General features: G+C 38.3%; 1 protein-coding gene across 3 annotated transcripts in view; it reads left to right on the top strand.

The window, feature by feature from the left end:
- KDM7A (lysine demethylase 7A) overlaps nt 1–23,054 on the top strand; it is a 77,707-nt gene that overhangs the window by 26,061 nt on the left and 28,592 nt on the right. The window contains exons 1-7 of one of the 3 annotated variants that reach the window (XM_042973564.1): nt 1,769–1,965; nt 9,239–9,324; nt 13,978–14,095; nt 17,369–17,529; nt 19,593–19,734; nt 20,039–20,225; nt 21,450–21,612. In XM_042973564.1, the coding sequence (XP_042829498.1) occupies nt 1,922–1,965; nt 9,239–9,324; nt 13,978–14,095; nt 17,369–17,529; nt 19,593–19,734; nt 20,039–20,225; nt 21,450–21,612 (901 nt within the window). In that variant the 5' untranslated portion in view covers nt 1,769–1,921. Of the gene's footprint in view, nt 1–1,768; nt 1,966–9,238; nt 9,325–13,977; nt 14,096–17,368; nt 17,530–19,592; nt 19,735–20,038; nt 20,226–21,449; nt 21,613–23,054 lie in introns of those variants that run through there. The other 2 variants (XM_042973562.1, XM_042973571.1) reach the window with 2 other exon arrangements.

Raw genomic sequence — 23,054 nt, 5'->3', positions numbered from 1 at the left:
TAAGGAAGGAAAATTTTAAATGAATGAATTTCTTTACTAGAGCCTTCTATCATCCAAGAAAGGATGAAAAATCTACTAATTCATATGTTGAAAGATCTTTCCCTTTTTTACCAACTGTTTGATGCCTTTAGTTATTGTACCAAATTCTTAAAAAAAATTAAAGCTGGATGGACTTTTTTTTTTTTTTTTTTTTTTTTAAGTAGGCTCCATGTCCAGTGTGGGGCCCAATGTGGTGCTTGAACTCAGAACCCTGAGATCGAGACCTGAGCTGAGATCAAGAGTCGGGCACTTAACCCACCAAGCCACCCAGGCAGACACCCCAAGCTGAATAAACTTAAACAAAAGTTGCTTATAACTTTAACACAACGTATTAGTTTTCAGATAGGTATTCTGCATAGTTAATAATCAGTAGAAATTTGCTGGGATCATGGTGGTGTGGGGACACTGTGCTTAGCCAGGAGAAATCTTGAGCTCAACTCGGGAAATAGAGTATGTAAAATAGCTCAATATCAAAGTGTGAAAATGTAGCAATAAAATGTTGAAGGACTTTCTGTGGGGCGATCCAGTGAAGTTTCACCGAGAAGTTGGAATTTGAGTTGAGTCTTTGAAGACTAGGTAGTGTGGATTGCTTGGTGAAGAATGGAGAGAGAATTTGAAGCAAGAGGAATAATATCTAATGAAGTCCACAGGACAGTAAGATCTTAAAGAATTTGGCCACCCACCCTTCCAACCACAAGAGTAGAGAATATAAATGGGAGCATTATCTAAGAGGAAAAAAGAGAATGCGTGGCAGATCCTACGGAATTCTGGTTAGTCATTAATTCAATTCTGTTCTTGTCAAGGGTCCAAAAAAAAAAAAAAAAAAAAGCCAGCTAAGCAACAATTTCAGAAGATTAAGACAATAGAAAGTGCTAAAGTTGTCACTGTCCCACTCACCAAATGGCAATAGGGCTGTTCTTCTATAGATGGAAGCTATTCAGCAAAGGTCAGATTGTCACCCCTATAGAAAACCACCCCCAACACATACACACACTAGTCTAATAAACATTTAACGTTTTGCTGTTAGGAAAAAGGGCGATTTGTATATGAAGGAAAGTTTTATAAGAGAAATAAGTGGAGAGACTAAAGGGTTGACAGTGATTCTTACAAAATTTGCTTTCAGAATTCTGCATTTTGTGTGTCCTACTCTATTTGCTTTTAACATACCTGTTAAAGCTGTAGTGATTCTAGAATTCTCTTAATGTAGGGTAAGAAGTGGGAAAAGTTATCCCTCCTCTGGGAAAGAAACTGAAATGTATGTAGTAGTTCCTTTTACTGCCCTTCATAGATCTGAAATAACCTTCTTGGTTTGGGAACATTTAATTAAAAAAAATTTTTTTTTTAATGTTTGTTTATTTTTGAGAGAGAGAGAGCAGTGCAAGCAGGGGAGGGGCAGGGAGAGAGGGAGACACAGAATCCGAAGCAGGCTCCAGGCTCTGAGCTGTCAGCGCAGAGCCTGACATGGGGCGTAAACTCACAAACTATGAGATCATGTATGACCTGAGCTGGAGTCAGATGCTTAACGAACTGAGCCACCCTGGTGCCCTGGGAACACTTAATTTTTTGTGTTTAATTTGATTTTTTAAAATGATATTTTATATGATTAAAGAGATTTAAATAATTTATCAACTTACTGCTTTAGTAAAAAAAATAGTGTACCAAATTTACTATAAAGTTCTGAAATTAAAAAAATTTTTTTAAATTTTATTTATATTTATTTATTTTTTTGACAGAGCTCATAATTTACTGGAAATATGGCCTGTGAAACCATTACAATCCAAATTGGTAAAAGATATATTCTGAACTTTATAACAGAAGCTATAGAAAGGAACAAGAAAACCTAACTCGGTTGTCAGCTGTGATTGGAGTCAGGCAGGCAGTGATGGTCCACAAAGTGGTGATTTCTGAACCGAGTTTGAAGCACAGGTAGGAGTTAGTAGATCAGACACATAGTGGACGAGAGTATAGCTTCACCTCATGCAGACATTTAGCTTGCTTGATAATCATGAGGGCACATAAGGTAGTGAGAGGTTCTTCAGTAAAATGCCATTTATAATGTTTTGGTTTATTTTTAGTTTTTATCTTGATAAAAACTTAAAATTCTTAGACTCTGAGAAAAAAATTTTTTTAAATGTTTATTTTTGAGAGAGAGAGACACATGTGAATGGGGGAGGGGCAGAGAGAGAGAGAGGGAGACACAGAATCCAAAGCAGGCTCCAGGTTCTGAGCTGTCAGCACAGAGCCCGACGCAGGGCTCGAACTCAGGAACCGCGAGATCATGACCTGAGCTAAAGTCAGACGCTTAACCGACTGAGCCACCCAGGCACTCCAGGTTCTGAAATTTTAAAATGAATGTTGGTGAAAATGTTTTGCTAGTTGGTGAGAATTGTCAAAACCTGAAAACATCACTGACATTTTAGTGTAAGAGATTATATTGGGGAGGGGGGTGAAGAGTAGAAGCTGGAGAGAGGAACTAGGGATCTTTGGGGATTATTAGCTAAGTTTTGCCTAAAGGGTCCTAAATTAGTTCAAATGGCCCTATCTTCTTCCCTAAGCCTTGTGGGAGTCACCCTTATTTATGTATCTTAGCTATCGATAGATGAGTTTGTGTTATATGTTGAGTTAGATTTTCCAGGACATTATTTTCTTACTTAATTTGGTGTAACCGTCACTATTTAAGAGGAATGTGGCCATAGTCGAGGTATGACCTGACAAGTCTGAGTTTCTGGAAGTGTCAAGTTGGCTTCTGTGCCTTTGAGTTTCTCTTCTGGTTGGAGTGTAGCCTCTACTGCTGGCACCTCACGAACCTCCCTTTCGAGGCTTGGTTTGGAGCTCTGACTGGATACAGAGAGAGCTCTCCCCCATCTCGCTTGCTTCTGTGCTGCATCTCAGCACGCTGCCACTGCCCGTAGCACTGTCGGAGAATCTGCTTCCTTGGATGTTTCAAGCTCTAAACGTTCCGCTACTTGAGCATAACCTCTGCCCCTCGCGGATCGCTTGCTCACGGCCTCCGCTGAGGCGCATAGGACCACACTGAGCCGCCTCAGACCATCTGACCATTTTTTCGCTTTCACTGCCTTTTCCCGTCTTCCTGCCCCTTTTGTCCAGCTCACACTGCAGCGTCCATCATTATGTTAACTTCCTTGGAAATACCCTCACCTCTCTTTCTGGTCTTTGTCCACAAAACCCCAGCTCTGGACAGGCCCACTCTCCTTCTTTGGGCCTGTGTTGAACACTGCCGAAAAAACATCGCACACATGGGCAGAAGTGGTTTTACTTGGAATTTGTGGTCACAGACCTCAGGTGGACTCTCAACACTGCCTGGCAGTGTGACTGTGTTTCTTGGTCTTTCCTTCTTCGGGTCGGCAATTTTATACTTTCTTCCCTAGCTCCTCACACCTCACGCCTTTCTTTTCTCACGCTCTCCACACTCAGCTGATTATCTCACACCAGACTAAGCTGAGAAAACCGAAGCCTTCAGGCTGTAGTGTGATGTCCAATTTATCAATTTTTTCCTTTGTTCCGTGTGCGTGTGGGGCTGGATTCAAGGCATGAAGATTTACTCCTCTGCTTTATTTGAAGAGTTTTATAGTTTTAATTTTACATTTAGGTGTATGATCCATTGGAGTTAATTTTGGTATACGTATATGGTGAGGTCCCAATGCATTCTTTTGCGTATTTGTTCATTTCAGGAGCATTTGTTGAAAAGACTATTCTTTCCCCATTGAATGGTTTTGTCACTGTCGTCGAAAATTAGTTGATCCTAAAAGTAAGGCTTTATTTCTGGGTTCTCAAGTCTGTTACATTGATCTGTTGGTCTGTCCTTATGCTCCTACCACACAGTCTTGATTGCTGTAGTTTTATATGTAAGTTTTGAAATTTGGAAGTTTGGATCCTCCATCCAATGAATTTTAACCTTTTCTTTGGGTTATAGAAACCTTTTTGGGTATAAGAAACCGTGGGCCCAGGACATGATACATAAATACGTAGAAAATTTTACATAGAATTTATTTTATTGAAGTGGAAATTTATAGTCTTTCAGTTAAAAAAAAAAAAAAAAAGCTTTATAGGGACACCTGGGTAGCTCAGTCGCTTGAGGGTTTGACTCTTGATTTTGGCTTGGGTCATTGTCCCAGGGTGGTGGAATCAAGCCCTGCGCCGGGCTCTGTGCTGAGTGTGGAACCTGCTTAAGATTGTCTCTCCCTCCCTCTTTCCCTCTCCCCTGCTCACACACTCTCTCTCTTTAAACAAAAAAAAAAACAAAAAAAAAGCTTTTTAAACAATTAGCATATTCACCTTTTGCTTTCTGTGGAAATAAATGAAATAAATTTAAATTGGACCAAAAAAAAAATAAAGCAATTTTCAGTCTGCTCAAAAGTAAATTGCACTTACCTGATTAAGGTACATGGATTGAGTGTTTGAATGGCCTTGTCATGTTATTTATTTATTATTTTTTTAAATTTGTGTTTTTGAGAAAGAGAGAGACAGAGCGGAAGTAGGGGAGGGACAGAGACAGAGGGAGACACAGAATCCGAAGCAGGCTCCAGGCTCTGAGCTGTCAGCAAAGAGCCCGACATGGGGCTTGAACTCACGGTGAGATCATGACCTGAGCCTCAGTCGGATGCTCAACCGACTGAGCCACCTAGGCGCCCCCGTCATGTTATTTTTGACAGCTGGTTTTAACTTTTTTGTCTTGATTGCAGCGAGCTCTACTCAGAGTCTCAATGACTTTATGGTAGCGGATGTACTGGATGGAGTTCACACATGAAAGTAGGCTTGTTTGCGGATATTCAGAGATCTCTAAGATTTTTTTTGATATTTTGCTATGGTCGTTAGATTGCTACATTTCAGAGTTTTTGTTGCTTAATTTTTTTACGTGGTTGTAAAAATAAGATAGAATTTTATCCTTAAAACGTTTTAATTATGGGGGCATCTATGTGGTGTTTTATTTCATTGTTTAGCTTTATATTGTTTGTATATGGAAATGTGATTGCTTTTTATGTCCTGATAACACATCTAGCAACCTTCTTATTGATTCTTATCGTTTATGTATAGGTTCTTTTGAGTTTTCTGCATATGTAACCGTAGCATTTGCAAATGGTAGCTTTTTTTTCTTTTCTAATTCTTAAACCTTTTAACCTTATTTTATTACACCAGCTAATATTCACTAGAACTGGTAAGCCCAGACATTCGTCTTTTGTTCTTAATCTCGGACCAATTTCATGTTATTTGCATAGAATTTTTTAGAAGTATCCTTTAACAGATTATGGAAGTATCCTTCTAGTCTTGATTTTCTTAGAGGTTTTGTTTGCTTTTTAATCATAAGTAAATGTTGAATTTTGTTGAGAACTTGTCTTGCATTTTTTTTAAATGGTCATACGTTTTTTCTTTTAATCTGTTTAATGTAGCACATTTCACTGATTAAAATATTTAGTGTTAAAACCACCTTGCATTCCTGAGATAGGCCAAACTTGGTATTTGTATGTTTTCTCATAAATGAGAGTGGTTTGTAATTTTCCTTTCTTATATCATCCTAACTTTTAGTATCAAGTTATGCTATCCTAAGATGAGGTAGGGAGTAAGGCTTTTTGTCCTACCCTCTGGTGCAAGTTTTTTTTTTTTTTTAATTTATTTATTTTGGGGGGTGCCTGGATGGCTCAGTTGGTTAAGTGTGGGACTCTTGATTTCGGCTCAGATCATGATCTCATGGTTGGTGAGATCAAGCCCCGTATAGGGCTCTGCACTAGCATGGTGGAGTCTGCTTGGGATTCTCTCTCCCTTCCCCTCTCCACCCCATTTCTCCCCCTCCCTCTCCCCCACTCCCTCTCCCTCTCTCTCCCCCTCTCTCTGCCCCTCGCCTGCTGTCACACACTCTCTCAAAATAAATAAAATAAAACAACAAAAAAGTTTGTTTGGGGCGCCTGGGTGACTCAGTTGATTAAGTGCCCGACTTTGGCTCAGGTCATGATCTTGAGGTTCTTGAGTTCAATCCCCACATTGGGCTCTGTGCTGACAGCTTGGAGCCTGGAGCTTGCTTTGGATTCTGTGTGTGGCTCTCTTTCTGCCCCTCCCCCCCCCCCTCTCTCTCTCTCTCTCTCTCTCTCTCTCAAAAATAAATAAACATTAAAAAAAATTAAAAAACAAGTTTGAGAGCAAGACAGTATGTGGGTGCACATGCGTGGGAGGAGCAGAGAGAGAGAGGGAGAGAAAATCCCCAGCAGGCTTGCACTGTCAATGCAGAGCCCTATGCGGGGCTTGATCTCACCAACCCTGAGATCATGATCTGAGCTGAAATCAAGAAGCCAGTGCTTAACTGACTAAGCAACCCAGATGCTCCTCTAGTGCAAGAATTATTTACTCTTTGAGTATTTGATAGAATTTGCTTGTGAGGCCATCTGGGACTGGGTTTTTTTTTTTTTTTTTTTTTTTTTTTTTTTGGTGGGACAATTTTAAAAATTACTAAGTAACAGTTACAGGACTATTCAAATATTCTATTTCCTTGTGATTCAGGTTTGTCTGTCTTACCTATATTTTCTAGTCTCTCAGCATAAAGTTGTTCATAATACTCTCTTTTACCTTTAATGTCTATAAGAATCTAGTTTCTACCTCTTTTCATTCCCAGTATTGGTTATTCGTGTCACCTGTTTTTCTTAAACTTGCTAGAGGTTTTCCCAGTTTTGTCTTTTCAAAGAATTTTTGGCTCCGATGCTCTGTTGCATGGTTTGTTTTCTGTGTCATCAATTTTGCTTTTTTATTCTTTCTATTTATGTTTTAAGGCTTATTTTGCTATTCTTTTTGTAACTTCTTCAGGTGGATGCTTATTAGTGTATTGATTTCAGCCTTTTCTAATGCATGCACTTAAAACTGTATATTTCTGGGGCACTTGGGTGGCTCAGTCGGTTGAGCATCCAACTTCGGCTCAGGTCATGATCTTGCAGTCCGTGAGTTCGAGCCCCGCGTCAGGCTCTGTGCTGACTGCTCAGAGCCTGAAGCCTGTTTCGGATTCTGTGTCTCCCTCTCTCTCTGACCCTCCCCCATTCATGCTCTGTCTCTCTCTGTCTCAAAAATAAATACACATTAAAAAAAAATTAAAAAGAAATAAAAACACTTTACTTTGTAAGGGATATTAAAAAAAAAAACCTGTGTATTCTGTTTATAAATTCTGCATCCCACAAGTTTTGTTATGTAGCATTTTCGTTAGTGCTCACTTCCAGATAATTTCAGTGTTTCGTTATCTGTTGACTTATGGGTTACTTAGCAGTTTATTTCTTAATTTCTAAGCACATGAAGATTTTCCATTTAGCTTTCTGTCATTGATTTCTAGCTTAATTGAACTGTAGCTAGAGAGTTCCTAATTTCAGACCTTCAGAATTTGACTGTGGTCCAGTGTATGGTAGCTTGTTACCAATGGTCCATGTATGCTTGAAGGAATGTGTGTCCTAGAGAGGTTGGGTAGAATATTCCATAAATGTCCATTAGTTCATGTTTTTTTTTTTTAATCCTGCAGTTCAAATCTTGTGTATTTAGATTCTTGTTTGACCTGCTTATTCCATCAGATACTGACAGAGGTGTCAAAATCTCCCAGTACAGTTAGTTGTTCCTGTTATTGTCCTCCTGGGGAACTGAAAGTTTTAGGCTTTATCGCATATTTTTTACTTTAGATTTTGTGTTGCTTAATTTTAATATAGTGTACTTTCTTTTGATTACTGTTTTCATGGTATTTATGTGTCCATCCTATTACTTTCAATCTTTCTGTATTCCTGTTTTATGTATGTCTCCTGTAACTAGGGAAGTCCAGCCAGGTAATCTGTAGCTTTTAATTGGAACAGGTTAATCCATTTTCATATAATGTAATGACAGAGGTCATATATTTTAATTTATACCTCCATCTTATTTTGCTGTCTCTATTTCTTTTCCTCTTTTTTTTCCCCCTCCTGTTTTTGAATTGATTTTTTAAAAATAAATTCTTATAAATTCTATTTCTGCTTCGGTACTAGTGTGGAAGCTATACTTTCTTTAAAAAAAAATTTTTTTTAATCTTTATTTATTTTGAGAGAGAGACAGAGTGTGAGCAGGGGAGGAGCTGAGGGGAGGGAGACACAGAAGCCAAAGCAGGCTCCAGGCCCTGAGCTGTCAGCACAGAGCCCGACGCGGGGCTCAAACTCACAAACTGCAAAATCATGACCTGAGCCGAAATCACTTAACCCACTGAGCCACCCAGGGGCCCCTGGAAGCTATACTTTCTATTTCCGTTCCTTTAGTCATCTCTCAAGAAATTCTAATAGGCATTCTCAACTTAAGGTGATGTTAATCATCACCTTTCCTGTCCTTCCAGGATAAGTGCCTGAAGAGCCTGTAACTCCTTTTGTCCTTTCCTTACTCAAGTGCTGTTGTTATGTGTTTTAGTTCTCTCTATATTTTTAAATCTCACATGACATTATTTTCGGTAGTGAGTCTCCATGTAAATTTACCCATATATTTATTACGTTTTTTAGCTTTTCACTTTTTTCTTGCATCCAGACCTCTCTGTGATCATCTCCCATTTTCCAGAAGTATGTCCTTTGCATTTCCTGTGCTGTGGGTTAGCTGGAGGTGAACTCTCAGGTTTTGGTTCACTACAAATCATTCTCCCCCCTCCTTCTTGAAACATATTTTTAACTGACTACTAAGTGCTAGGTTAATAGAATGCTAGGATATAGGAGGGAGGGAAGAGGAAGAGAAGAGAAAGAGAGCATGAGAGCTCTCTAGTCTCTTCTAAGGACACTGATCCTGTTGCATCAAAGCCCCACCCTTATGACCCCATTCAGTCTTTATTACTTCTTAGAGGCCCTGTCTCCAAATACAGCCACGTGGAGGGGTTAAAGCTTTGGCATGTGAACTTTGGGGGGACACAAACATTGAATCCACACTAGGTGACATTTACATAATGGTTGAGCTCTTATGGCTTATAATTATATTATTTCTGATGTCTCTGCTGTTAATAGTGAATCATTTCCCATGTATTTGGGCATATTTTTGCCCCATAATTATTTAGCAAGTGTGTAGGGAAGAGAATAAAATTTGTACATATGTTTCTGGAATCTACAAAATTTGTTGGTGAAGTTGTTGTACACTTCGCAGCTAAATTCTAACCATCTATTACAGTTAAGTAAATATTTTCAACTTATTTACATATTGATTCTATTTTTCTTTATCTTAGCTGTGTTGGTGTAGAAGAACATCATGCTGTTGACATTGACCTTTATCACTGTCCCAACTGTGCAGTTCTACATGGTTCCTCCTTGAGTAAGTACTAGAAGCTTAAATAAAAACTGAAGTTTAGAATTTAATGTGTACAGGGTGCCTGGGTGGCTCAGTCAGTTGAGTGTCCGACTCTTGATTTTGGCCAGGTCATGATCTCATGGTTCATGGGATCGAGCCTTGTGTCGGGCTCTGCACTGACAGCTTAGAGCCTGCTTGAGATTCTCTCTCTTTCCCCCTCTCTCTGCCCCTCCTCCCCTCACGCTTGCATGTTTTTTTGTTTTCTCTCTCTCTGAAAATAAATAAACATTAAAAAATAAAAAGAATTTAATGTGTACATGACAATATTTTAATAATACTTTCACTAGTTATGTTACATCCACTAAGAACTGTAGGGGATATTTTTCTGAAGATAATGAGAATGCACTTTCTGTCTGAACTATTGAATAACTTATTTCATAAGTCAAAAAGATTAAATGAAAAAATATTATTCTTAATTGCCAGTGCAAAGCCCCCAAACTCAAGGACATACATTCAAAGTTTTCAATTTGAGAAATGTGAAAAATTTGCTAATTCTAGAAACTGATATCAACTGCTTTTATCTCTTTATAAATAAATTTTAAAAACCTTTCAGTAATATTTGGGACAGACTTTAATGCACACACATGCATTATATTTTTAGGAGAAAATTAGGGCATCAATATGCTAAAATATTACTTACGTTTTCTGAATTTGGTCATCAGTTTGAGTATGGCCTAGAGTCCTGCCCAACTTGAAACCACACCCCGTCCAGTCCCATTCTGAGGAAGACCGAAGCCAGACCAAGTGTCTGCCTGCACTCTTCTGCCCCAGGGGCAGGACACAGGCAGGGAAGTTCACACATCCTCTGGGGTGTACCAGCGTCACACACAAAACGATATTTTACAGATGCTTCAGAAGAATAGACTGGAATGTTAATGGTCATTGTGCAGATGGAAAGTAGGGATAACGTTTAAAAGGTTTTGAAGGATGTTATAACTTTCTTTTGTAAAAAATGTAGACTACAAACTAGCATTTTTGTGTTCATGAGACTAGAGGGAAAAACCAGGCTTAATCATTTTGCAATAGGAAGAAAACTTTACCTGAACATACTTTGATACACACTTGAGTGAGATGTAGGTAACCTATCCAACCTTTTTAAATGCAGCTTTTTTCCTAGTATTTTTTTCTTCATAGAAATTTTTTTCTGAAGTTGTGGGCAAGTAATTACTTAAGAGAAACTTACTAGCAACTGACTGCTTATCTGTTAGAAATATTAGTAATTTATCTAGTCTCTTTGTAAGAGATTGAGAAATTTAAGCTGTAAGAATACATTAAAATATTTCCTTGTAATCTACAGGTTATCCATTTATTAGTTACACAGTATGAAATTTGAGGTTAACAAATTGGTAGAATTGTTAGTGTAATTGACCAGTTTATGGTCATAAATGTTTTTAAAAGTTCTTATTTTGTATAGCCGTGAAGTATGTGGCATATAACTTGTAATAATTATTGACCAAGTATAATTCTTAGAGGGAGTAACCAATACTGGGTTGTTATTTCAAGAAAGGAAACGGAACTAAAATTTATAACAGTTTTAGTTCAGAATTCAAGTATGTAATCCCAAAATGAAATAATTTGATTTTAATTTCTATGAAATACCAGTGGGTTACTATGATATTTGATGCACTCTATTTTCTGTTTTTCCTATGTGATTTAATTTTTTAAAAAGCTTGTCATCCTCACTAAATTGATTTCACAATCCATAATGGATCACGACCTGCACTTTGAATAACGATGCTTCAGAGAGAAGCTTGACTACTGCCTGGCCCTGGCCTATATGCTTCTCATCCTTGAATAACATAAGGTCAGGCATTGGTTATCTTCTGGGCAAGAGTCCAGCTCTGAATACCCACAGGGAAAATGCCCAAGATCCAGTAATTTGTTTTATCTTGATCTAAGGCTCATTTTCCCCACCCCCTCACCCTCCACCCTCAACTTGGGTCATCGCTTTTGGCCTCTTTCCCTCTGCTGTTAAGCCTCTCTTGCTGGCTACCTAGGGCTTCTGTCTTCTCAGAATTCCCTGGGAATTCTTATTATAGATACTATTAGTCAGTATAATACCCACTTGGTATAGTGAATTTAGACTTGACCCTTTTAATGGGAATCAGGAACTCTATTCAAGGGCAAGTATCAAAAAAGCCCAATACTTAAATACATACCTCAGTGCTCCTCAGGCACATGGAAGCCAAACTCAACATTTTCTCTCCCTAGGACCACTGCTAGAATATTCCTTCCCCTCAGATATTCAGCCACCTTCTTGCAGTGGCTGATTTTATGTGTTAAGCCTGTTGGCCTAACAGGACATTTATAGCATTCTGTTAACATCATGCAAGACTGCTTATTTAAAAGGAAAGAGAAGTAATTGGCAGCTCATGGGATGCCCCGGACACTGTGCTAAGAAGTACTTGACCTCTGTCATTTCCTTTGATATTTGTAACACCTTGATGTGAGAAAAATATTATCTAACCAGCTCTTTCACGTAGCTGTTTGGTAGAGCTGGGGTTTGAGCTCATAGCTGTCCAGTCCCAAATCTGTTCTAATTCTAATCTGTTTTGCCGAAATGAAAATTAAAACAGTGTAATACCATAGTTTACTTATCAGATGGGCAGCCTTTTCTTTTTCTTTTTTTAAATGATGATGCTCACTGTTGATCCAGGGTTTTGAAATGGCTGCTGCTTATATGTACACTGGTAAGAATATGAGTCACCTACTGCTTTTCTGGTAAGAGTATGAGTTACCTACCACTTTTCTGGAGGCAGTTTTGCAGTATGTAGCAAGTATCTTCATAATATTGAATCTTTCTTCTAGCATTTCTAAGAATTTATCCTGAGGAATTAATGAGGGAAACAGATTGATGTATATGAATATTAATCTTAACTTTGTTTGAAGAAAGATTCAGAATGAGCTAAGTGCTTAAGAATCAAAAAAAGGATTATAAAATGATGCATCTACATCTACGTCTTAAAATTCTAGGCTGCCTTTAAATTGCTTTTGAATATTTAATGAGAAAATGCTCCTGATAGAATAAGAAAGGTAAGCAGGATGAATATCATGATCCCAGTTGAAAATAAAATGGGGTTATGAATCTATATATATGTAGAACAGAAGCCTGAAATGAAACACCCTTGAATTTTACAAGTGATTTAAATGAGAAAAAAATAACACACGAAGGATACTAGGAAATGGTATTTTCTAGGAAGGTTGCTTTAAGATCCTCAGTTTTTCTCATGAGACTTTTAAAAAATGGGATTTACTCTTCTCCATGTTGAGGGTCTGACTGCCATGAATTACTTGGGAATCTTGTTTTAAACTCTTAGATATGAATAAGGCTTATTTCCCCCCCCATTGGGTATTTAGTGTGACTTCTTATCCATATGAAGATCCAGTATTATTTTATTATTATGATCTTTGTAAGGTGCAGGTTTAAAATAACTTAGATTCATAGAGTTGCCCCCGCCCCATGTTTTATTATGACATTGTTCTAACATACAGGAAAAGTTGAAAGAATTTTGCAGGAAGTACCTCCAAACTCACCATCTAGGACTCTGTTAACATTTTACGTTATTTGCTTTACTGCGGTCTGTGTAACTATCCCACTGTCTATTTGTGTATCCACTTTTTTTTTTTTTTTGATGCATTCTAAGCTGGTTGCAGACTTCAGTACATTTCCCAGAATCATGAAGGTTTTAGGCTTAAGAGTGATTTTCGAACTTAAAAAAAAAAGATAAAAAATTGACATCTTACACCGGTAGCAACAAAAGGGGTGTATGTGGTGCTGCCCTGGTGGAAGCAGAATGAGGTCTGGAGTTCCCTTTTCGGCCTCTTCTCCATCTTCTGCTTTATCAAGGGTTTCTTGACACAGTTTGAAACACAGCCCTCCTGCCTTCATTTCCACTTGAGAAAACTGGACCCAGTCATGTTCCGTGACTTGCCCAAGGTCGTGGAGTAAGTCATGGCTGAACTAGGAGTCAAATCCAAGTCTACTGATTTTGATTGCCGTGACTCTTGAAGATCGTAGCCGCCCAGAGCTGTAGCATCACAGGATCTTGGCGTTAGAACTAATCATAAAGTTATTTGTTCTGTCATTCCTCTTGTTTTCCTTTAATTATGATGTAGCCACCTGCTCTTCTTTTGTGGCAGTGTAAGCATGCTTATTTGGGGAATAGATCTTGACATAAAAGAGAAGGGAGCTGTGCTGTTGGAATAAATTTCCGATGTGGGATCAAAGGTCCTATCCTGAGAGGATGACTTGGATGATCCGTAAAAACCATATTATGACGTAATGGTCTAGTGAAAATCATGATTTAAAATAATTGTGATATTTTATAGTATGTGTAAATGTGGCTATTATAATGGACTCCCTGCTAATTTGAATTTGTTGCTTTCATTAAAAATTTTTTTGAAATAAAAAGATTTTTAAAAATCCACAGTTAATTGCCTATAATTGCAGCATTACACAAAGTAAAATTTACCTCTTCAGCGTGGAAATGCATTAAAAAGCAGGTGTGTTTGTACTTAAACAGTTGTTATTTCTGATTATATAGAATATAACTTTTAGAAAGTGCATGGTATCACCAGTTACCAAAACTGTTTTCTTTTTCTAATCTGAAAATCCAGTGAAAAAGAGGAGGAACTGGCACAGGCATGACTACACCGAAATTGACGATGGCTCCAAACCAGTGCAGGCTGGGACCAGGACTTTTGTTCAGGAATTACGTTCTCGAGTCTTCCCAAGGTACGGAAACTTGTTGTGACCAAAGACAATTGGAGAGAGTTACCTGGTCACGTGACATTATCGAAAGCAATGTTTTCGAATTTCGGGTTGCAACCCCATTCTCAGATTTTTACCTTTTTTTTTAAATTTTTTATAAATGAAATAGAAAATATCGGCATGTTGTTAGCAACAGGAATAAGTAAGTGCAGTTTCACGAACTATTGTGTCCTGTATGTGTACTGGGTCACCTTATAAAAATATATTCACTGTTGATCTCTGTCCAGAAACTCTGAGATACACTAAGCCTGGTGCTGGGTTCCTTCTGCTGTACAGCTGCTGCTTCTCTTTCTCTTTTACCTCATCTCTTCTGATTTTCAAACTCGGGTTTTTTTCTTAGGTTGTTTGCATCTCTCTCTCTACCCTAGGGCTACCAGAGGGACCCATAACCATGGCTTGGCCTCTCTGGGGGCACCAGGACTGGGCTTCTTGATTTTTTAAAGTTAATGGAAAGTGTTTGACTTATCTGTGGCTCAAAGAGAGTCAAAAGTATGATCCAGCTTTGAATCATGCTAATTGAGATCATTTCCTGCTCGCTGCCTGACATCTATTTAAAGTGATAATGCTTAATAGCCTTTTACACAGATCATATCCAGGCTTGTGAAAGAGGGGAAGCACGATTTAAATTTAAATCACAACATCACGTGCAGCCTATTATGGAGTTATTTCAGATCCTGTGACTATAAAACCCTTGACGTTGCCTCACAGCCTTTACATTCCGGTCTGTCCCCTTCCCCTTAATCCTTAAACAGAAACCTAGAATTGATACGTGCCTCGTGTTGGCTCCCTCAGGTCTACTGAGGTTTCCACAGTGGTTTCCACGTGACTTTTGTGATATTAAAGTCCCTAGTCTCAACATTACTCTTTTCTCAGTTTCAAAGGGGTTAGGAGAATGTTTGTTTTCCTTGATTGGTTCAGAGTCTAGGGCCAGAGTTTCCGGCCTGGGCCTACGGACTGGCTTCAGAGAGGCATGTGAGTTTCTTACAACTGTATAAACAGTTCAGTGTCAGTATGTGAATGTACATTTTTCAGGAAGAGGAGCCATAGCTTTTATTTTTTTCGAATAGGTTTGTGACCCAAAAGAATAGTGTTAAAAATCCTGGCTATGCCGGTGGCTTCTCTGCCAAAGTAATCACTAACGAGAGCAAGTTATGGAGATGGTCACAGATGTCTAAATTGTAATTACCATTAATTAAAGGTCTTTGGTTTTCTTTTGTTTAACTCTGTAAACCTTCATATCATTTAAAACCAGAGAGTGACAATAATTAGTTAAGTTACACATACTTGATGTGATTAACACACCAAGTGTATAAGATAAAGTGAATGGGTTATCTTTCTCCTCCCCTATTTTAAGACTTAGTGTAAGCCTTTTGTCTACATAATTACATTTAAGATACTTAGGTTTAGGAGCGCCTGGGTGGCTGAGTTGGTTAGGCGTCTGACCCTCGATATCGGCTCAGGTCATGATCTCATGGTTTGTGGGTTTGAGCCCTGTGTCAGGCTCTGCACTGATGGCGTGGAGCCTGCTTGGAATTCTGTCTTTCCCTCTCTGTCTCTCTCTGCCCCTCCCCAGCTCATGTGTGTGTGTGCTCTCTCTCCCAAAATAAACTTATAAATAAATAAAATAAAGTATTTTAGTATATAGATGTATGAATATATAAATATATATGCATCTAATTTTTTAAATGGGGTTATGTTATGCAAATGATGTGCAGCTTTTTTAATTCTATTATATTTCATTTGTGTCTTTCTCTATGTGTACAAAAATGTACCTCCCTCCTTAACTGCTGTGTAGTATGCAGTTGTGTATATTCGCCATAATTTACTTAACTGTCCCTCTGTGATACATGTGTAGTTTGTCACCAGTTTTTTTCTCTTGCAAATACTAGATTTGAATAGGTTTAAAAAAAAAACTATGTTTTTAAGCACTTGTGTTTATGTATTTTTGATCGACAGGGGAAGTAAAACACCAAACGTTAAAGATCAGGGTGTACAAGTGATTCGAAATTCTCCTTTAGGTTGGAGTTCAAGGAAGTGTTTGATTGTCAGAGGTTGGGGAAGGAGGGAAACTGGGGGGTGGGGGGGAGTAGAAGGTAGTACAGAACTCAGTGAGTCCGGTGAAGGAGATCTACACCCTCCAAATGTAAGACTATCCAGGAAAAGTCTATCTCATTTTGGGGAGCCTCAAACCGACCTTTTCTTATTGAGAGGGTGGACAGAGCCAGTAATTCAAAGAACTGGTACCTCTTGTCTTCTCTTTGACGGCTAAGCCACAGATGACATCAAGACGGTTAAGGTCTCGTTGTGTAAATGGAAACTCTTGTGATCTAACCTATAATGCAAGGGTTGCACTTATTTGAATGTACAGCAGCTGCATTCTGGGAGCAATTGGGAGATAAAATCTAGAACTTCCCTTAAGGAGATCTTCAATTTATGGCAAGAGAGAGGACAGTGAAAAGGGGCAAACCACACTTAAGTGTAACGCCTGTGGAGTGTTAATCATCAGAGAGGGCGTGTGGGGTTATCCTTTTTTAGTGGCTTAAGGTGACTGCTTACTGGAACTTATGAAATACTTGTTGTACCAGATAATTTAAGTCAGGAGTTCATTCTGGACGTTTGTCTCAGTGGGCAGGGACTGTGAGAGCCAGTCTGCCTGTGTTGTGCAGCATAGCAGTGAATTGTTCTGTGGCCATGAGACTTTGAAATGTCTGACAAGTATTTATGTAGAATTTTATAGCCAGATAGAATCTGATCTGTTTTACTTATCCTGACACTGACTTTTATTCTGATGTGCCCCTTCCCTTTTGCTCTTCTGATTTCCTACACGACTTGTGTTGAGTGGCTTCTGATCTAGTTACTTTTTTAAATTCAGCCACTCATTACAACAAATTGTAATCACCCTATTATTATATTCTCTCTTCTAGCATAGTTTTCCTAAACATTTACATCTTGAAATATATATATTTTGCTGTAATTTTTTTCTCTTGTGTTAGTGAAGGCATTTAATACATCTGTATTTTTCCAATTATATGTATTGGACTAATGATGAATTTCACTTTAGGATAGTAAAAGAGACTTTATAAAAACATTTTTTATAGAATGGACAGTTCGGTATGACAGGTTGAGAACTGCTGATATGGACAATAATGCAGTGTATGAATTGACCCATTACCAGACTATTTTTTTAAAGCTGAACTTAACAACAAAGATGACATTTTATCCTTATGTTTTCCTTAGTGCCGATGAAATCATTGTAAAGATGCATGGCAGCCAGCTGACACAAAGATACTTGGAGAAACATGGATTTGAAGTTCCTATTATGGTCCCCAAATTAGATGACCTGGGACTCAGGCTCCCTCCACCTGCTTTTTCAGTCATGGATGTGGAACGCTATGTAGGTACGCACTTGATTCCTTTAAGTACTTGGGAAAATGCGGTAAAAGTAATAGTGGTATTGTCCTAATAACATGAGAAGTTAAGTGAGGAGGTGTTAATTTAGTTCAGTTTTCTGGGTCAGGAAAAGTGAAATTCAGTATCACCTATATTGAAAACTATTTCTTCTCAGCAGACCTACAATTACCAGGAAAACAGAATGGAACAATGTATCTATTCTTATTTCCTCAGGCTCACCATGCTGCTTTTTTTTGTCATCAAATTTTCTGGTACTTGCTTAGGAAAAACCGTAACTGAGGTGTAACTGTAAATACTAAGAAAGACACTGGGAAGCCGGACGGGTTCATTCAGAGAGGAATCTCTGGGTCCTGGTGTTGTAGTGGCCTCCTGTGTGTAGAGAAAGACTAGAAAAAAGAGGAGACCATTTTCAAGGCTGTTTTTCTATTAACGACTTGATGATATTGCCACTTAATGATGTATGGACTCCATTTGTGATGTTGAGGCCCAGAAAGGCTTAAGAAACAGGAGGGAAAACCATTTATGTCTTGCCATCTTCTTGACATTTTCAGTCATTTTGTTCCTTCTCATCATGCTATTTATAGATAAAACTGACTCTGTAGATCTCATTCCTTGTCAGCTGTAGATAGAGATTTTTTGAGGGTTAGATCTCAAATCTCCCTTGACTCAGAATTGTACATTTACTGTGATACATTATCTCCTGAGTCTGAAATGTCTGAGGACTTCTTCTTTTATTGAGCCGCTGGTTGACAGTTTTTATTGATAACTGTTTCACCGAGGAAACCCGGTTAAATGTCATGACTTCACATTCAGCTAATTTTTTTTTTTTTAAACGTTTATTTATTTTTGAGACAGAGAGAGACAGAGCATGAACAGGGGAGGGGCAGAGAGAGAGGGAGACACAGAATCTGAAACAGGCTCCAGGCTCTGAGCGGTCAGCACAGAGCCCGACGCGGGGCTTGAACTCACAGACCGTGAGATCATGACCTGAGCCGAAGTCGGACGCTTAACCGACCAAGCCACCCAGGCGCCCCACATTCAGCTAATTTTGAGTTATTTGATGAATCAGGGGAGGAGGCTGAGGTTTAACCTGAACCTGTTTGCATAAATAGCACCGTAGAGTCAGTGGCTAGTGTACTGTAAGTATAGGAAAAAATATTCAAACGACTGGATAGCTTCCTTTTCAGCACTGTAAGATGCCTTGGTTAACAATCATATTGCCTCTGAAGTATAAAATAAAGTCTACTAGGTAATACTTTAAAGTTAAAGTAAGAAAATGGCATTTATTTGAATTCTTTTTCAGATTGGTTATTGCCGTGTTTTGAATTCCGCTTGTCCTGTAGCACATTGCAGAACTGGTGATGCTTCCCGGGGGGACAGTGCACTGGTGTGCAGGCAACACCTCATGGTTTTATAGGAAAGTTATAAATTAATCCCAATTCATAACTCCTCTCACACGCACTAATAGGAACTGAGTTTTGCCTCCTAACCACTGGCTTTTTTCTTGAAGCAGAATATTAGAAGAGGAGACCCTACCTGGCAAGCAGAAATTGTCTGTTGTGGTTACCTTGCTCACTAATTCCGCAGAGACTGATTGGTTTTTCTAAATGATAGAATCTTATAGAAGATACTTCTCATAGAAGTTACAGAAGCGAAAGGAGGAAGTCAGTCTGCTCATTTTATGCGTGAGGAAATGGAGAATCCGAGCCTGTGGTGCACTTTGCACGTACCAATAGAATGCGTTTTTGTCAGTATGAGCTGCACACGAAAAATCACTAGCGTATGGAAAACTTTGTAAACATTTAGGTTTTCACACTCAGTGTTAATCAGCAACTCTGTCTTCATTGCTTTATTCTTTCCCTCAAAAACTGCCCCCTTTTTCAGAAGTTCCAGTTGGACTTAAAAAGCAAGAATACAGGCAGATTCTTTGTCTAGGCTATGTAGTTTTATAGCTGGCTGAAGTGAATATGGTCTTTTAAATATTTTTGTTTAGGGCATCTATTGATGTAACTCTTAAGCCCGATAATAAGACTATAATTTTTCTCTGCAGGTGGTGACAAAGTGATAGATGTCATTGATGTGGCAAGGCAGGCAGACAGCAAAATGACACTTCACAATTATGTTAAATACTTCATGAATCCTAACAGACCAAAAGTGTTAAATGTGATCAGCCTTGAATTTTCAGATACAAAGTGAGTAGTTCTGGACATTTTGGTGTAGTCTTCTCAGTGTTAGCTGAATGTAGTTAAATGATACATTTATTTTAGTAAGAACTATAATTATTACTTCTAAAGTGGTCCAGTGATAGCAATGTTGTGCATTTTGCTTTGGCACACACAGAGAATATTTAGAAATATGATGAATTTTAAACTTTATTGGTGTTAACCTTGAGTTCCAGTTAATTTCTTGGTTTGGGTTGAGATGGGGGATGAAATTTTAAGAACTCATTTGCATGACGTGGGTATATGTATATGCGTGTGTTTGTTTTTTTTAAAGGATGTCTGAATTGGTGGAGGTCCCTGATATAGCCAGAAAACTGTCCTGGGTGGAAAATTATTGGCCAGATGATTCAGTTTTTCCCAAGCCATTTGTTCAGAAATATTGCTTAATGGGAGTTCAAGACAGCTACACAGATTTCCATATTGACTTTGGGGGAACTTCAGTTTGGTACCATGTCCTCTGGGTAAGATTGGTATATTTCTCTGTTCCCTTATTGCCAGAAACACATAATCTTGTTTTTCCAGGAATGCATTCGTTTGCTATAAATGACATTTGTAAAGAGGGAAGTTTTTGTGCTTTTTAAGTAGGATCTGTCATTTTACCTTTAAGTATTATGTTGTTGGTTTTTAAGTCTCAAGTAATGGAGGGGCCACCATGAGTTTTTAATTTATATTTAGATTCCTTTTTTTTTTTTTTTGTCTCCATCTTATAAGTTGGTCTCTTTTAGCCTTTTGTCTCTGTTTCCTCTTTCTCCTAGTCAATGATCAGTTAATCCCTGAATCAAATACCTGATTATAGCAAAATTACAGTAATAATTGCTTCTGATCTTAAGGGCAGGCCAGGACAGCTAGTTGGATAAATCGGGAATGCCCACAAAGCTGCTATTTTTTTCTTGACAGCTTATATTCACCTTGCTTTAGCTAGAATTGCATTATTTGGTACAGTAGCCACTGGCCACACATGGCTAAATTTAAGTAATAATAATTAAATACAATTTAAAATTCAGTTCCTTATTTGCACTAGCCACATTTCAAGTGCTCAGCAGCCACATGTGGCTTATGACTCGTGTATTGGATAGCACAGATAAAAAACATTTCTATCATCACACAAAGTTCTGTTGGACAGTGCTGGTCGAGAACCACATCTTCATCTATATACAGTGCCTGTGCATCTGTGATGCTCTGGACTGTACTTGATGCTGTGTCCTTGAGCTTCTGTTCCTTTTCTCTAGGAGAAGGCAAAGGGTTAGTTGATGAAATGAGGTTTATTTACAGGCCTTTAAAAATAATCATATTGTAGATCTTAGGGGCAAGGGCAGAGTTTGCAGAGATGCCTCTCTGTGACCTGGGCCTGTTAACATGTATTTACTTGCATACTTTGAAAATGAGATCAGTAAGATGTTCATGATTCTTTACCCTCCTCTCTTCTAACTGCTTCTCCGATGCTCTCTTACTGACTTCTCGGATTTTGGCGGGGGAGGGGAGGAGTTTTAGCTTTTGTGAAGATGTTTATTAAGGGCAAGAGCTATTGATCAGGTTTGTGAAAGGTGTCCTTTTGAGCCTAAAAAAATCTGATAATTATGTAATTTAACTTAGATCGTTGTACTGGAAAATTGCATCACTGTAGGGCGTCTTAAGAATGGTGCTTTTTTTTTTTCTTCAAAAATAGTGTGATTGCTTCCTTCTAGGGTGAGAAGATTTTCTATTTGATAAAACCAACAGATGAAAACTTGGCACTCTATGAGTCTTGGAGTTCATCTGTGACCCAGAGTGAGGTGTTCTTTGGAGATAAAGTGGATAAATGCTACAAATGTGTGGTAAAGCAGGGACATACATTATTTGTTCCCACAGGTAAGGCTTTAATCCCATTCCCGTACCCCATGGTTGATACTCAGTCACATGAAGCTGGCTTTTTATTAGAACCTCTGGCTTTAACATGCTTGGAAAGTAGCTTTGCATAGCCTGAGAGATAATCCTGATTTTAGACTTTTCACTGCTTTGTCCGTTAGAGGGCTTCTCTTGTAGTTAGGACCTGTTTCAGAATTGTGTTTTTTGTCATTTGCCTTCATTTTAATTTTTATTCAGATAAAACTCACAGACCATGATATTTATCCTTTTAACATATAAGAGTGAGTGGTTTTTAGTCGATTAACAAAGTTGTGACCCATACCACTTCCAGAACATTACATCACCTCAAAAAGAAACCCTGTACCAATTAGTTGGCATTCCCCATTTCCCCCCCCTCCTCTGAGCCCCTGGCAACCACTTAATGTACTTCCTGTCTCTTTGGATTTGCCTGTTCTGGACATTTCATATATAATATGCGGGGTGTATGGCCTTTTGTATTTAGCTTCTTTTAGTTAGCATAATGTTTACTAGGCTCATCCATGTTGTAGCACATGAGTGCTTCATTAGTTTTTATGGACAAATGATATGCCACTGTATAGATATACCACATTTTGTTTATCCATTTGTCAGTTGATGGACATTGGGTTGTTTCCGCTTTTTGGCTATTATGAATTGTGATGCTTTGAACATTTGTGTAGAAGTTTTTGTGTGGAGCTATGTTTTCATTTCTCTTTGGTTATATATATACCTAGTAATGGAATTGTGGGTCATACAGTTTATGACGTTTAACTTTTTGAGGAACTGCTAAACTGTTTTCCAGATGGTTGTACCATTTTACATTCCCACCAGCAATGTACACATGTTCTGATTTCTCCATGTCTATACCAACACTGTAATTATCTTTTTTATTTTGACTGTTCTAGTAGGTGTGAAGTAATGGTATCTTATTATGGTTTTGATTTGCATTTCCTTAATGAGTAATGATGCTGAACTTTTTTCTTGTGCTTAATGTGGCTATTTGTATCTCTTTGGAGAAATGTCTATTCATATCCTCTGCCCATTTTTAAGTTGGGTTACTTGTCTTTTTATTGTTGAGTTTTAAGTGTTCTTGATCTATTCTGTGTACTAGATATATGATCTAGATATATCCAGATATGTGATTTGCAGGTGACTCTCCTATTGTGTGGCTTATCTTTTCACTTTCTTTATATGTTCATTGTAATGTCCTTTCCACAAAATGTTGAAATTTTGATGACACCCTTTCAATTTTAATTAGTCGGCTCTATATTGCTGCCGAAGGCCAAGTCTGCTGTAAGAATCTGGGCTGCTGTCCTGGGACATTCTGGAGACAGCGGGTATATTTTGAGGGACCCTGGGAAGGGACTGAATACCAGCCTTAGCTATAACCTCAAGTATAGGTATCAGGTCAGTCACTTTGAGTTGTG

This window comes from Panthera tigris, chromosome A2 (assembly GCF_018350195.1).
Source record: "Panthera tigris isolate Pti1 chromosome A2, P.tigris_Pti1_mat1.1, whole genome shotgun sequence".
NCBI classification, from domain to species: domain Eukaryota; kingdom Metazoa; phylum Chordata; class Mammalia; order Carnivora; family Felidae; genus Panthera; species Panthera tigris.
The sequence above is the reverse complement of the archived record's forward strand: the minus strand, read 5'-3'. Positions and strand labels throughout refer to the sequence as shown.